Below are 17167 nucleotides of genomic sequence, written 5' to 3'. Positions count from 1 at the left end.
TACTTTAAAGAAAAAGGAAGAAAACTCATTAAATAATTTAACTTAAATATTTATATAACTTGAAATGAACAAATAATAATAAATAAAACAAAAAATTTAATGAGTCATGCATTACTAATGTATTTATTTTGTTTATTATAAAAAAAATACTAGCATAATTTTTTCATGCCCCTGAATAATTTTTTAAAAACTCTAAGTTAAACATCTTTGTAATAAACGCATTAAATAGCCATAATATTAGAGGCTGAAGAAGTATCTTATTCCTCGTAATTAAGAGACATCAGGAAGAAAATGAAATTTTGCAAATAAAGTAAAGATCAAATTCTTTTATTAAAAATATGTCATAAATACATTTAAAAAACATCAATAATACCTTCAAAAATAGCATTTTGCTTAAAATAAATTATGCAACAGTTTTCACCAACTATGTTGGTCCACCCACTAGTGGGTCAAGTTTGAAAATTCAAAATCTATAGATAATTTTTGGTGAATAAAATCGAAAGTCTATGTATTTATTTATTTATTTATTTATTGAATGAAATTGGAAAGTCTATGAAATGAAATAAGGGTACAAAGCTTTGTGGATGCTGAGTCAGCCATATGGTGCTACATTAAACGGTCCACCTCAGATGTTCAGAATCCCCACGTCAATTTAATGTGCTTCCTTCTTCTGTCTGAAACTATAACATGCTATACAAAGAATCCAAGCAAGGAAAGAGAAATAAGAGAGAAACCAAACAAGAGAAGATCATCAATATATTACACCACTGCAACACTTCTGAAGCAGAGATCACTGTCCATTGTCACACAAATGGGTGAAGTAAGACTTCTCTCTTACACAAAAATTATCTTCTCCATATCTATTTTAATCAATCTCTCTCTTTCCTTTTCTCAACAACTTTTTGCTTTGAAAACTAACTACACTATAGTACTGGGATCATGTATATTCTCTCTAACTTTTGTGATCTTTTGTAATGTCTGCTCTGTGATGGTGGCATCATTATCGATATGGTGATCCATTTTTCACTCACATCTTTGCTGTTTCTGATTAATTTTCTAAGAACAAGGAAGAAGAAAAGAAAGAAGAAACCACAGAGGAAAAGAAGGAAGAAGAGAAAAAAGATGAAGAGCCTCCAGTGATAGTACTCAAGGTTGATATGCACTGTGAAGCTTGTGCAAGGAAAGTTGCAAAAGCATTGAAAGGATTTGAAGGTCATTTTAATTAAGTAATTATGTTTATGCTCTAAGCTAGTCATTAATCTGATTAATGTAAATCCATGAAGGCAATTAGAGGAGGATCAAAGTTCGAAAGAGCTGTTCCTACGTGACTAGCTTTTGAGTATTTGTGTCAGCTTGTACTTTTGATCTCTTTGTTACCTCTCTTTTTCTTGTTAGAGGGATCTGTTATCTATGACTGTTTTTGAATTTAGCAGCATATACATTATGAAGTAATTTGTCAGGTAGATATTATTCTCAACTTTTAGAGGTCACTTTACACATCGAATGGTGACAAAAAACCATCATGGCACTATAGTTTAATACATAGATAAAGGTATAGGTGGTGGAAAGATTAACAATAAAGAAAAATATTATCAAAAATTAAGTTATAATCCTTTTTGTGAAACAGGAGTGGAGGAGGTGACTGCAGATAGCAAGGCAAGCAAAGTGGTAGTGAAAGGAAAGGCAGCAGACCCCATAAAGGTGTGTGAGAGGCTACAAAAGAAAAGTGGTAAGAAAGTGGAGCTCATTTCACCTTTGCCAAAACCTCCAGATGAGAAAAAGGAAGAAGTCAAAGAATCGCAGCCAGAGCAGAAAAAAGAGGAGGTAAATCATTCTCCCCCTTGCCTTCTATATTAGACATACCAGTTCTCCTTTTGCTGATTTGTTTTATAGAGATTAATTTATAGCAATAGCAAAAAATGTTGTAGCTAATCATTCTTTCACCTCAAGAGATCTTCTAAGTACACAGGGTTGGTTTCATGTTGTGTAATCCAAAAACACTCTCAAATAGATATCATGTTTAATTTCTTGACGAAAAAATAATCTATGTTGTTTTTACTTACACTGAGTTTTAGTATCGACATATATATTTAGAATAAAATCACTCAAACTTCAGTCACTTTACTATCATAACCATGCAAAATCAATTTTATAACTAGACACAGCAACCCCTTGAGACATTACTAGCAAAACTTCAAACCTGTCAGTTTCTTTCTTTTACCTTGGAGATTAAGATGAACGAGGATGGTGCATGATAAAGAAGACCAACATGCTTACTTTACAGCAAAGTGAAAATGTAAAATGCTTTAGCCTTTAGTTTCCATAGTTTGTTCTCTTTTGGTTTCTTGTTCCTGTTGTTTCCAAGGAAGATGGATGCTATGCTAGCATGAAAGTAACGAAACAAAGTCAGCAGAATGATGGCACTCTCCCACAAGGCACGTGTAACGAGGGCAACGGTGGTGACAATTAAGAAGGCTTGACCCCACCCTCTTTTGCAACTTGACATGCATGTATGCAGCCAAATGGGGTCACCTTCACGGGGATTATTATATATCTTGTTTTCACTTTTTACCGTGCCCGCCCTGTCAAGTAGGGAAGTTCATAACGCTATATGCCATATGCCATACATTTCACAATTCTTAAGGCACACGCATAAGTACAAACAAAACCATGTGAAGTGGAAGAAGTTGAAAGTTGTAACCACAGCCACTCTCTATTATGAGCTCAGTGGTCAATGCAGTTCTGTGAGACTGTATTTTATGACGAAGATTGTAGTGTTTGCTCCCTTGGCTTATAGTGTACAGTGGGAAACCCCACATGTTAGTGGAATCACTTAGACCTCTTATATTTCACCAACTTACTTGTTAACATGTGTTAATATCTAAATCGATTAGGGATATAAATGAATATAAATATAATTTTGCAAACTGATTTAAATAGATCCAACATCAGTAACCTAACCCTATGGGCATGTAAAAGACTATTTATGTTCACAAGTGGTTGAGTTTGAGGATTAAGTATGCAGTTAAACTGTCATTTCTCATACACGAGTTTTGACGAAACTAATATTTCTAGGTATTGTTGAATCAATGTAACATGTCTTATATTGTTGTTTCAATTGTTTGTCAGCCACCTCCTGTTGTAACAGTAGTCCTCAAAGTTCGAATGCATTGTGAAGCATGTGCTCAAGTTATAGAAAAGGGGATCCGCAAGATTAAAGGTACATGGACATGCTTTTTCTTGATGTTTCATTCTCTATCTTCTGTAATGAATTATTGATTGCTCGTGCGAACTGTCTCTTCTTTCCTCGTGCACTCGCTATCCTGGAACCTACACATTAATGACAATTCTTTTTTTTTTTTCTTCTTCCTTTTTCTTTGAATTTACTTGTTAATTAAAAATTCAGTATTTTGATTTCATAATGACGAACATGTACTTTTTTTTTTTATAATTTTATTTTATGTGTACTTTTAAGATATGAAATATCCACTCGTTTTTGTATATAACACGTGAATAAATTTGGAATGCAAAAGTTTCATATTAATTACTAAGAGCGGACATTTTGGTGCATTGTTTCCTTCTTTAAGTGTTGGATAAATTTCATGCGGATCTCACCAAAAGGATCAAAGTATGTTTTGGATTTTTCAGTAAACACAAAACGAAATTCTCTCAACAAGACAATAATAGACAGTGTATTAAAAAAACCGTCATCGTCTCTGTATTGAAAGCTAGGTCAAGAAGCATAACGCGTGGCGGTAATCCCGTTCCTTTCAAAAATGTGCTTGATTTCAAGGTTTTTGGTGTAGCCTTTTGACCGTAAGAGTTGTGATGTTGATCTTAATTGGATCTCAAGGATTATATATTAATCGCACTACCAATGTCATGTACACCTATATTTGTGTGCGCAAATTTTGCATTTCAATATGCTTATTTATGAGGAGGTGGTGGAGAAGGAGGTGTTACATGATGTCGAGAGATGAATCTTTAACATCATGAATTCACTGTTTCAACTTTTTTTTATGTAGGGGCATAACTTTAACTGGTATTATAAACAATAAATTAAAGACCCGCTTTGCGTTTAACTCGTGCTTTTAATTTAATTAATCTCTTAACTTTAAACTCTAACACATAATTTAATCATTTGAGACACGTATTTATTAATGCAGGAGTAGAGTCGGTGGAGACGAGCTTGGGAAATGATCAAGTGATAGTGAAAGGTGTGATTGACCCAGCAAAGCTGGTTGATTATGTGTACAAGAGAACCAAAAAGCAAGCTTCTGTTGTGAAAGAGGAGGAAAAGGAAAAGAAGGAAGAGGAAGAGAAAGAAGAGAAAGAAGAGAAAAAGGAAGGTGAAGAAAGCAAGGGAGATGATGATGGTGAAGAAGAGGATGAAAACAAAACTGAGATTAAGCGAAGCGAATATATGCCAATGAGATCCTACGTTGACTACTTTGACTACTTAGACTACCCTTATGATTCTCAGATTTTCAGCGATGAGAACCCAAATGCATGCAGCGTAATGTAGATCAGTATTATTATTATGTAGTAATTTATAACTTGGTATTCTAGTAGCTGATCATCAAGTGAAGCAACTTCTTGTGCTGTGCCTGTTGCTGGAGCGTGGAATAAGGTGCATAGTAGTGATGAATATTTTAATGCTTTGTATATGATTTCAACGAGTGGCATTTCCTATACATGGAGCTAGATGCCTTGTTTATTGTGTTTATGAACTTTCTACATATTTCCTTGCTAAAGGTTGGCCAGAATTGTTGCAGTGCATTTTCAATTATATATGTACCTATAATGCTGTCATTCATTAATAGTTTCAACACATGTTACGATAAAACTTGCTACCAAAATGACACTTCAAGCGGAACTTTACTGATGCATTACTCCCAATTAACAGAATTCACAAGCTTCTCAGCTTTTTTATAAAATATAAAATCTATTGGTTGAAACAAAACCCAGATAAGGAAAAACAATATGATTAAAATAAAAGATTTTATGAAAAATAAAACTGAATCATTGATGAGTAGTTTGAAGTAGTGGGGAACTGATTTGGAACTCGGTTTCTTGCCCTACTGCTAAAGAAATCATAAGGTTGAGAGGGTTGTCCTTTATACAGACAGCTGCTGAGTTGGGTAGGGTCCAATTATTGACCCAAATATTAAAAAAAAGTAGGAACAGTATTATAAGGTCTTACCTTTTTTAAGGAATTGTTAGAAGCCTCATCAGAGAAATGTAGTCTGTTAACAAGTAATGGAACAAAATATAACTTCTAATTATGACGAACTCTGAGTAGTAGCAGCGCTCGTGATTTTGACGTATTCTAAATCCTCGTACAACATTTTCTTTTACTGATCTTCTTACATGCTGAATAAAATAATCATAAAATTATTTTTATCTTTCCAAAATATTATTTATTACACGATGTTTTTGTTATCAAGTGTTTTCTTTAAAAAGTAACAGGAAGGTACAGTGTTATTCATTTGAATATAAACCAAAAAGGATGTGTTAGTTGCAATGTCATGAGTTTTGAAGAAAGAGGATGATGCAAAGTAGAGGGGGGAACCTAATTCCAAAAGGAATATGATGCATGCATTGCAATCTGCGAATCTCTGGAGTAATGGGACGTTTAAGATAGCGAAGGTGATATCAAAATAGATGCACAGAATTAAAAAAAGGCGAATCAGGGGCACTTTATTCTTGTAAAGGTGGGGTTAACTGCCTTTTTTGAGTTGGCAAAAGCAACGTTAAAACAGAAACGCCATGACAGAGACTTACAAGGTTATCTACTTTTGTTTTTTTTTGGTGAATCAGAGACTTGTAGATGTTATAATTGTGTAAATTAACCCATCGTTTTAATGGGGATAGAACTCAACTTGCACAACGCATTAGATCAAACAGTGACTATGGCAGAAAACTGCGACGCCTAGTTCAAGAAAGAGGTATGACCATTCGTCAAATGGTGCACTGCGGGAGATTTTCTGCTCCAGGAAAGTGACAACTTTGTATCTACGTTATTGAATTTATGGAATTTGAAAATTCAAATAATTTCAACCCATATTCAATGTTTCTAACTATTTTCGGCTTCTGATGATTTTGAAAATATCTGTAACTATTTTGAGATTCTGATTATTTTGAAAAGTTGTAATATAAACACGAAACTATTACTTTTCAAAAAATGATACTTTGGTGAAAAAAGCTTCAGCAAACACACAATTCAAGTTATCACGGACTTCATTTATTTTTTTAAAACTCCAGTAGCAACATATTTCTTGTATAATTCATGAAATTGAAGCAAAGGAAAAGCCTGTTCTAAAGACCCATAACATCAAGATTTCAGAAAAATAATGGTTAATTTTACAATGGGATCTAGATATTTTTGGTGTATGATGCCTTGACATACGCCTTTCAGTAATTTAGTACAAATATGAAACTTTATCATAAAAATTAAACATGCACACACACACATTTGTTGATGAGAGAAAGTGAGGTGTGTGGACATAAACAGTAAACGAGATAAACCCAACAAATGGCATGAAAATACCTTTTTTTCTTTCCCCTTTTATTTTAGTGTGGATTAGTCAAAATTTCTTGATAATATGTACCAAAAAGAAATGTACCAGGAAAAAGTTCCTACAGAATAGCCATCAAAATGATGTAAGAATGAAAACTGAATTGCATGATGAATAGCCATCAAGCAATTGGCATTATATGTACCACAATGTTCACTTCCATGTAATTATCCTTATGGAGCTTAGAATTTCTCACTTATAGCCGTACTGGCGGAAGCTGTATTAGCTAAAAGGATTTAAAAGACTACATAGTCCATGTAATTTATGTTTACCTCTGCAAAGACTTGTACAGCACCACAGTCACATATTTGGCTAGAAACCGATGAGTAGTGCCAAGTGCGACCACTGAAGGGCTACCCTTTCCTTTCTGCATGTAAAGATGATTGAGCACTACATGCTGAGGTCTGGCTGTAAGAGGTTGGATTTCCATATTTGTTGACGGAATATTAAGAAGCGTCATTTGCAAATATGGAGGAACCAATGGTGGCTCCTTTGCATAATCTTCGGAACTAAGTTGTAAGTTGTTATAACTAGAGTCTGGTGATTTAGGAGGTTCAAAACTAGAAATGCTTCCAATGTCCTCAGGAACATAATCCTTTATGTAATATACAAAATTGTTAGTCTCACAATATAGATGTTCGCGCCTTCTGCCAGTAAAACATACCACAGACATTGTTTTTAGCACTAAGATATGCAATGAAACCGATTTTATCATCATCTTCCCATCCCCTGGTTAGGAATTGCAAGTTCTACCGATCACCAAATAATGTACTAGAGTGACAAGAGAAAAATTGGCATGTATAAAATTACAAAATAAAAAAATGACTCAAAAAGAAATGGATAAACTTAAATGTAAAACCGCTATAAAAATTCATTCCATGGATATTAAGGGTGGTTATCTAAAAAGAAAGGAGACCTGCAGAGTTACGTAGCCACAAAGTGACATTGAAATGAGTTCAGGATCATATCCATTGAAAACAAAATTCTTGCAAGAAGAGAAGATAATCTAACCTAAGAATATGAAACAAATGAGAAAGGGAGAGCATTATAAGGAGAAGACTGATGCAATGGATACTAACATTGAATGTAAAGTCCAAAAGAAAAATAAGAATTTGATAACTTGAGAGAGAAAAGGGAAATATATTCCAGGTTGCACAAAATAAGGTCCTTGACAATTCACGCAAACAGGGTTCCTAAATAATAAGATAAGTTTGCACAAAATCACCATCACAATGTCAATTATTATCTCAAGTCTATCAACAAAAAAGTACCTGCAAGTCCAAAATGTTGTAAGCATTACCCGCATCGTCTTGAGCCCAAGGCAAGTCAGGTGCATACCTCCACTGGCCATCCACAATAAATCGAAATTGGTATACACCGGATGGCAACACTTTCATTATTGTGAAATCCTTCCCTGATCTCTGTAAGGACATTCTGATGAACCAAGAACATTATCATCTAAGCAACAGCTATAGCAGGCTTCGAAGATAAATCAAAAGGACATAACGTATGCATTTCATTTGTTTTATGTTTCATCTTCGGTTAATATGTCTTCACTAACAATTCAAAATCGCCACCTTGTTTTCTCTTTGGTTCCAGCTTTCAAGAAATTGTAAAGGTGACGCGAGAAAAACATATCAACAGAAAATGACAACAAAAAAACAAAAAGGAAAAATATTACCAAACACATCCCAGACATTCCAAACCTTGTTTTCCAATTATCCCATGATCCCTCCACAGCCACTTCTTTCCCGTCATAACTCCAAGTAATCATCGTTGGAATTCCGAGTTCACTGTACATATCCTCGTACCCTGACGTAGTCTGCATCCAGGAAGGGCTTGGAGTATGCATCTCATCAGGTCTTTGTAGTGGAACCACCGGAACCTAAAAACAGAGAATGGGGAGCAGTTAACAACTGCCAAAAAAAGAGAACCAAAAGCAATACCTACACATGGACAACAGCCAAGCACGTATATTCAAAGCAACGAAAATTCAGAACCAAGCTTCATAGAGACCAAATAGCACATCTTATATGATTGACAAGAAAATATAACGTAGCCTCTAGTGTCCACGATCAACATAGGAGAGAGTGAGGGGTAGGGTACTTGATTCCTGAACTGGACAAAAAATTCAGAAGATGCGAATATAGTCCTTTAAAGCAATCCCAATACATAAACTTCCAAGTCACCGAAACACTGAATTAGGTTCCCACACATGCTGATTGATAGAATAACTAAAAACACAGGACGAGAGAATGGAACTCCAAAGTAGTGAATGAAGAATAAAAAGGAAAACTGATGAAGGAGCTTCGGAACTAAATAATCCACCACAAGAACTTGCATCACACAGCCACTCTACAACAGGAGTTCTTTTACAATCTCAAAAGGCTTAAAAAAGTTACATGATTCACCCTCCAAAACGAGTGCACTCTGACATCATGCCTTCTAAGACAAGCCGACCAAGAAACATGTACCAACATTCAATTAAAACGTTAGACTTTCGCAACTGATTAATCCATGAAAAGGGAGGCCAAGGGGAGAACAAAGAAAAAAAAATACATTTTTTTAACAATCTGGACAAAAAAAAAAAGCAACCCATTTAGCGATAAACTGTAAAGAGGGTTTACTTGTGGGGCGAACATGAAGGGAGATTGGGTGGTTCTAGGGCTAGCAGGGGGAGAATGACCCATCATATCGGAAGGCGCACGATAGCCAGGGTTGGCGGACATGCAATCGGCGACACCGTGAGTAGGTGCAACAGCGGCAGCTTCGTCGTCGTCTTCTTCTTCTTCTCCTTCGGTCTCGGAGGGAGAACCGTTGACATCGTCTCTCCCATTCACATTGCCCATGGTAGTTGTGCAGGGAGAGAGAGGGAGGGAGTAAGAAGAGAAAAAAAAAAAGGGAAAAAGGAGAAAGAGAAAGGGAAGGAGTGGGGTAAAACAATAATTGTATGATAGTAAAAAAAAGAAATGTGAGATGGGTGGAAAGAAGAAAGTGAAGAAAGAGAAAGGAGTTGAGGTGAGAGAGTGAGGGAGTGGGGTAGGGTAAGGTAAGGGTTTTGGGGATGGTGGTGACGTCATCATAAGGACCTTACATTATGTTGTTTTCTGTTTGGAGTGTTGGCTCCGACGGCATGGAAGGACGTGAAAAGTCCTCCGAGCTGGGTTTAGGGCTCATAAAGCCCAGGCTCAAGGAAAGTCAGTGTAGTTTTGATATGGATAGTTTTTTCAAAATTGGCCCGTGCAGTTGGGTTGGGTGGGTTACAAATTTACAATAAGCAAGAGAATAATAAAAATGAGAGAAAATGTGAATTTTTAAGTAGAGGATAAGTTATTTAAATTTTTTTAAGTGATTTCATTTATCATGGAAGAATAACATAAATATGAGATTTTGTACTATATAATCATTCCATCAGTTTCCTCTCCTCTCAGTCAACCGAATAATTAGATATCATGAATTGTTTTAAACAAAAATTATAATTGATAATAATTAATTTAAGCTAAAGTATGATTATTATTAATTGTGTTGAAATTTAAATTAACATTAATATAAAGTTTGTCGAAATTTATAAAACCAAATTTAAAGTATTATGATAATTTAGTTACATTTAATGTGTATTTATTGTAAGAACTTAATATTTTTAACTTTAACAATAAAATACCTTTTACATATAACTTTCCATAAATTTGATAAACAAAGTTTGAAAGACTATTTCAATTCCATAAACCAAAATAGGATTTAAAAGATAAAAAATCTATATTAACCTTAATAAGCAATATTAAGCACATAACCTAAACTATCAAGTTTTATAAGAAATACATATTCTTCTTAATATAAAGTATACTTTAGAAAAAAGTTAATTCTACACTATGATTTTTTTGTCTAAAAAATTGGTAGAAAATGTTTTTTATATTGAATTGGTTGAGAACGGAATAACTTTAAAGTATAATTTAATGTATCCATATGGAAGTATTTGATAATAACTTTTTGATTAAGTTCATTGATAATGATTTTATGAGTTATCATTTTAAAAGTGATAATTTGAACACAATATTAATAATGTTAGTTTAATGAGTAGTTTTGATGCATTTTAAAACAGTAAACATTGAGTTTATCAACTTTTTTCTTTTAAGATTGTTTTTAAAACTGTATTGTTCAAAGAATAATTGAAAAAGACATAATACGAAGGTTTGGTTTTTGATATATCATTTCATTAAAAATAAGGTGTTTGTTTTATATTTTAGATATATCAATTGCACATTCAATTTTTTTAAAGTTCATATACATATTTCAGTCTTCTATTGAATTGTTCTAGTATATAATTTTCAACAGGTAAGGTCTTTAAAGTTATTTCGATTTCAACATCAAATATATCTAACATCAAGAAGTCAAAATATTGTGATAACTCAAGTTATTAACATCAATAAAAAATAATCCTAGTCATTATTAATTGCAAATTGTGATCAATAAAAAAACACCATTGATAATAATTAAGAAATCTCCAATTGACTTAGTTGGGAAACAATACTAATCTACATTAGTAAAAAATAATCTAAATAATGTTGACTAAAAAATAGTAACCAATTGAAAAAATTATGTTTAGTTCACAACATCACAGTTTTAATAAAGTTCACAATGTTTCAACCAAGATTCAACTATTAACATTCTTCTTGATTGAGATATGAAGAGATGATATCTTCATCAATATTAATTTAAGGGTTAAATATGTTTTTAGTCCCTATACTTTAGGACAATTTTGGTTTTAGTCTCTATTTCAAACTAAGGTACAATTTAGTCCTTCAACTTTAGAAAACTCTGGTTTTAGTCATTTTTACCAATTTTTTTAAACTTTATTTGTTGTTTCAAACAGTGTAAACAATCCAAATACTATAATGAAAGGCGTTTGAAACAACAAATAAAGTTAAAAAAAATTGGTAAAAAGGACTAAAACCAGAGTTTTCTAAAATTAAAGGACTAAATTGTACCTTATTTTGAAAGAGGGACTAAAACTAAAATCGTTACAAAGTATAGGGACTAAAAACATATTTAACCATTAATTTAATAATTATATAATCAAAGACCAATTTATCAATTATTTGTGAAGACCAAATATAGAAGAAAACAAATATAAAGAAACATGGATATGTAAAAAAGAAAAAAATATGGAATTTTTTAAATAACTTTTTTTAATAAAATTTTGAAATCTTATAATTGTAAATAATTAAATTATTCTCGTAAGTTTTTAAATTTAAATTTTTTATATGAATAATTTTTTTTTTCATAAGATAACGAGTTGTGTTTTTTATTCTTTTTGTCCAAATATACATGTTTAAGGTTTAAAAGTATATTTTGAGATTTTCAACAGATTTAGTATCATTTATATCGAATTTTATCCAGTAAAAGTTGCAAAAAGAAAATTATTTTTCAAACAATGTTTTAAAATCTGAATATTTTTCATATCAAAAATTAATTTTAACTTTCAAAAGTTTCAAAATTTAGAAAAGAAAAAACTAAAACTTCCTTTATTTTTTTTATTTGAACCGACACGCTTGTTATGAGTAGTTCGTTTGACTTGAGCAACACTAATATAAGTTTATATCGTTCGAGATAAACCGACACCTTTATGTATTTAAATTATTATTTCTAAATTAACATAGTCTACAACTTATACTTTTAATAATGTTTTAAAAAACATTTTTTTAAATAAAAACGAAACAAATGGAAATATTTATTTAATTGACCAAAGCCTTCCATTTAGTTTCGTTTTTATTAAAGTAATTATTTATAATTTTTTTATTAAATTGAGCACGTGTTTCAATGGGTCTATTTTATTTTTTGATAATGATATCTAGACAACACTTTTTTGACAGCATTTTAATATTGATCACGTGTCAATCTATGATTGGTAAAAAATTACTCCAGAGTCAATAATAATAATCATAAACATTATTATGGAGTAATTTTTGACCAATCACAGATTGACACGTAATCAATATTCAAGTTGTAAAAAAAATATTGTCTAGATATCATTATCCTTTATTTTATGGGAAAAATACATTATTACTCAATTAAGAAAATGAAGTTAAAAGCACTAAATATTATTAAAATTAAATAAAACGGAGCTGCTGTAGGTGGGGCTCTCAATCAACTGTATAGAGAAGGATATAGGAGGCTAGTATGAGCGTGCGAGAGTGAGGTAGAGAAATAAAAGAGTGGCATTATATCAAACACCTACCCGACCACTTCATTTGTCAGCGTATCTGACAAAATCACAGCCACTGCGCCCAATCTCGTGAGTGCCCACTTTCCTCTCTTCCTCTTTCTGTACATTTTCTCACTTCCACTCATACTCGCTTTTCACTTGGTTGCTATTTGATGAATGCTATATTGTTAGTAGGTTTAGCCTCTCTTAGTTTGTGATTTTATATGGAAACATGATATAACATTTCAGGTGCATGTGTAAAGTTGTTTATAATCTATCCCTATCAAGACAGTTTAATGGAAACGAGTTGATGAACTGTGATATGCTGTTTGCAGTGTTAGTTTTGTGATGACCTTTGGCTTTTCTCTGGGAATTTCTCATCTTCCTTTACCCGGACGGAATATAATGAATAATACAGTTCCTGGTGCCAAGGAAATAGGGACAAGACAAACACCTTTCCTTGTGTAATTCTTGTATTGGTTCTTACCCGAGGGTGATGTTTTGTTTGACAAAAGACCTGGCTGATGGTGTTGGCATCTGAGAATTGACACCATTCAAGTCTTAAATCATGTCCAGTCATGTATATAGCTTCTAGGATCCTTGCTGCTCATAGACTATGGCTTAGGTCTCTTTAATTTTTCTCCTTGAACAGTAAATTGTGTTTCCATGAAATTTAATTTACCATGTTTTTGCGTTTTGTCTGATTTTGATGGGCCATACGTTTCAATTTTGTGCTTGTAGTGTTATATACTTCAGAGTTTTCTTATCTTCAACTAACTATTTTAGGGAAAAAACTTATATGCAATTTCTTAGACTCCTTTTATGTTGTTCTTTAATTAGAATTGAAGTTAAACTTTCGTAATTTTCTTGATTGGAAAACAACCCAAAAGACACGTAAAAATTGCATCTTCTTTTTGCTTATATTAATTATATGGAAGCATTAGCGGTGTTTTGAATGAGAGGAAGGAGAAAAAGTCCTTTATTATCCTCACTTTAATAGTTTCACTCTTTAATGACGCTTCTATGTTCTGAAACTAATCATCTTGAATAACTTTGAAGTAGTGCTTGCGCTGCTTGGATCATTTGCGGGTTTGAATATGCAAAGCATAAGGAAATCTATCTTGAATCAAGTGAATTTGAGGAGGTCAGCTGAAAGATGGCTTTTGGCTTGGAATGAAGGTCCGAATAAACAATTGAGATATCGGTGCTGTGCAACAGCTGCCAGTTCTGATCAAATACTGGACCGAGTAATTGCACTGGCCAAGAAGTATGATAAAATCAATGCCTCAAAGGTATTAAATTAATGGTCGATAGAGATTTGTCATTTTATATAGCTATGTTTAGTGCTGGATAATCCAATTTTTTTATTTTTTATTTTTTTTCTGATTTTACTATTCAGATGTGAAAACATCAAAATATTGCTGAATCATCTTTTATGCTGAGGAATAACATTTTGGGAAGTTTCAGATTACTTCTACAATTCCACTTGACCATTTTGTAGGTTACTGAAACAGCTGATTTTCAAAAGGACTTGAACATGGACAGCTTGGATCGAGTGGAACTCATCATGGCCCTTGAAGAAGAATTTTCTATTGAAATTCCTGATGAGCAGGCTGATAAGCTTGCTTGCTGTGCTGATGTGGCGAAATACATAGCAGAATTTGATCAGAAAAACGGTGAAAAGCCCTGATTTCTTAACATTGCTTTGAGATATACATTCCAGTTTTTTGGCTGATCTCTTTTGAGGCAGCTTAGTTACATTTATGCATACTGTCTACAATTTGCTTTATGGATTTTGAGGTAGTTATTGGTAGAATGTTTTTCTAGCCCGTAAGTATAGAGACACCTAAGTTAGAGTATGTAATGTGTCTTTCTTTTCTTTGTGGTCCTCTTAGGCTGACTCAATTCACCTTAGACTTAGAATGACTCGGTTTGACTTAAGTCGTCGTGGCTTACTTATCTTGACCTATGCTTGACATCACTTGGTCTTGATCAAATTAGGATCCATGTGAGCCTAGCATAACTCGGATGAATGCGAGTCGTCTCGACTTGGATGAATGTTGACCCACCCAAACTCGGCTTAAGGACCAGGCTGACTCAAATCGATTTAGGCTTAAACTGACTCAAATTGATTTGAGCCCAAACCAACTTAGCTCGACTATGGTTATTTGGATAGACTCGACTCGACCTGATTTAGATTGGGTTAAGACCGATCAAGTTTTGATTGGTCCAAGATTGACCTAAGCCTAACCCAACTTGACTGCACGTGGGCTGACCTTGACTTGATGAACGTAGACTTGTCTCAACTTGATTAAATATGGGATTGGCCTAACTGGACTCAACTTAGGCCCTGAATGACTCATATGGACCTTGGACTAGGCCGACTTAGCCAAATTTAGCTTGGTCGGGATTTGACTCGATTGAGCTTGGACCATTCGACTTAATTAGATACGGATAGATTTGACTTGACTTGGATTGCCTTGATCTTAATTGAACTAGGACCAACTTAAGCCTAGCTCAACTCAGATGAGCATGGGTTGGCTTAGACTTAAATGAATATGGGCATACCTCGACTCGATTGAATATGGGTTTGACCCGACTTGGTTCAATGTAGATTCAAATCGACTTAGTTCGACCTATGTTTGGACTATCTCAACTCAATCTAGGTTTGAATCAAATTAACTCAACTTGGATAAAAAATAATTTAGCTTGACATGGTGCTGTGACAACTATGCTCAACCTGGTTTTGGCTAACTTGATTCGACTGTAGTTCACATCTACTGGGCTTATACCATTGTTTCTATTTTACTAATTAGAAACAATGCTTTTCTTCTCAGAAAGCATAATTTCTTTTTTTCTAAAACGTGCAAGCTTCTTCTTTTTTTTTTTCACGCAATTAAAGAATGGAGCACCAAATCTGCAGCATTGGAACATTATTAGTCTGTCTTAATGTGTGGGTAGTGCTGAGAAATATTTACGGATAATGATACTTTGATAACATTTTAACATCATTTACATTTTGTGATTGGTACATGTTGATGTTTATGATTATTATTATTATAGAGTAATTTTAGAGAACCATAAAAGAACACGTAATAAAGAAAAATGATTACTTAAACAGATTTTCTCCACAAAGCAGGCAAGGTCATAATTGGTAGTTTGCTTGCTACTCCGAAAAAATTTTGTTGGAAACTTATTTTTATATCTTTAATATAAAATTTAAAGCAAAATTATTTTTATTGGCTTTGAATAAATTTTTTATACACTTAAAATCAACCACAAGCTTTAATTAATTTGTTCCTGAATTATATGATAAATTTTCATTTTGATTTTATCACTGGCATTATTACCAATCTTTTATTTTTATAATGTTAAAATCCGTGAAACAAGAACATATGTTCTGTTTCTATTTTGTACCGATTTTATGCCGAAATTATGGTTATTCGTGACTGTTATATTGTTATAACAAAAACGTTTCTAACAAAAAAAAACCTATAAACCCCCAACTTATTGAACTTTATTCATAGAGAGAGAAGAAAATTCAGTGGTCTTCTTAAAAACTTTGTTAATGCCCTATAAAGGAAGTGTTTTCTAATTACTGCAAGTAACCGGACATATAGGATGTAAGATATGGAGTGAAAATATATATATATATATTTTTTTTAATTTTTAAATAGCAATGTTTAGTAATTAGTAATTGATTATTGCTTGAAATATTCTATTAAATTGTTTAACAAATGACCTATATTTCAATTTAGAACAAAATAATTAATCAATATTTCATTTAATCGGTTATTATAAAATGAACATTTTCACTTACAAGAAAAATAGTCTATGTAATTAATTAATGAGTTTGTAATAAAGTCTTTAGAAAACATTACTTTTGAAAAGAATAAAAAAAAACTCTAGTTTTTAATTTAACTTTCAATGCACATTGAAAAGTTATCATAATGATAATTCAGAGTTTGACATACAACAATATAATGTTTCATAACTTATACATAATTAGAGCTGTGCTAACTGGTTCGATTCGGTCCAGCCTATCACGGGTTATCACTTAGTGAGTCAATTCAATCGGATTCATTTATTAGCGAGTCAGAAAAATCTGAATCCGGCTCGACCCGCCACGGGTTGGTGGGTAAACGGGTAGGCTCACTAGTCCATTTAATTATAATTTTTTTAAATAAAAAAATTACAAACTTTTTATATTCAAATTTAAATAAATTTCACTCTTAAAAAATGATGTTAAACTGAAGACAATTCAAAATAATAATAAAAAGTACAATATAATCCAAATGTTATTCAAAAACAAAAACACATACAAATAAGTTTCTTATATGTCATAAGTTTCATAAATAAAATAATAAATTAAAAGAAAATTAGGTAG

The 17167-nt window shown here is 32.7% G+C and overlaps 3 protein-coding genes across 4 annotated transcripts; 2 read left to right on the top strand and 1 right to left on the bottom strand.

The window, feature by feature from the left end:
* Positions 1-663: 663 nt before the first annotated feature.
* LOC106774423 (heavy metal-associated isoprenylated plant protein 7) lies at positions 664-4786 on the top strand. The gene is made up of 5 exons (XM_014661415.2): positions 664-820; positions 1062-1212; positions 1628-1824; positions 3130-3220; positions 4167-4786. Exons 1-5 carry the CDS (start codon positions 812-814, stop codon positions 4523-4525), a joined length of 807 nt encoding a protein of 268 aa, XP_014516901.1. The 5' UTR covers positions 664-811; the 3' UTR covers positions 4526-4786.
* Positions 4787-6659: 1873 nt separating this feature from the next.
* Positions 6660-9563, bottom strand: LOC106774394 (SNF1-related protein kinase regulatory subunit beta-2). The gene is made up of 4 exons (XM_014661373.2): positions 9206-9563; positions 8285-8463; positions 7850-8012; positions 6660-7173 (listed from the first exon to the last, which is right to left on the bottom strand). Exons 1-4 carry the CDS (start codon positions 9425-9427, stop codon positions 6847-6849), a joined length of 891 nt encoding a protein of 296 aa, XP_014516859.1. The 5' UTR covers positions 9428-9563; the 3' UTR covers positions 6660-6846.
* A 3155-nt stretch (positions 9564-12718) lies between these two features.
* LOC106775271 (acyl carrier protein 3, mitochondrial) lies at positions 12719-14659 on the top strand. Of its 2 annotated transcripts, none has more exons than XM_014662372.2 (3): positions 12719-12870; positions 13843-14072; positions 14282-14659. In XM_014662372.2, exons 2-3 carry the CDS (start codon positions 13878-13880, stop codon positions 14468-14470), a joined length of 384 nt encoding a protein of 127 aa, XP_014517858.1. In that variant the 5' UTR covers positions 12719-12870; positions 13843-13877; the 3' UTR covers positions 14471-14659. The 2 variants fall into 2 exon arrangements, with proteins under 2 accessions (XP_014517858.1, XP_014517859.1); XM_014662373.2 differs by having other exon boundaries at positions 12731-12870; positions 13840-14072.
* The last annotated feature ends 2508 nt before the right edge of the window (positions 14660-17167 follow it).

Source organism: Vigna radiata, chromosome 10 (genome assembly GCF_000741045.1).
Source record: "Vigna radiata var. radiata cultivar VC1973A chromosome 10, Vradiata_ver6, whole genome shotgun sequence".
NCBI lineage: Eukaryota > Viridiplantae > Streptophyta > Magnoliopsida > Fabales > Fabaceae > Vigna > Vigna radiata.
Note: the sequence above shows the minus strand (reverse complement) of the source record. Positions and strands in the feature narration are given on the sequence as shown.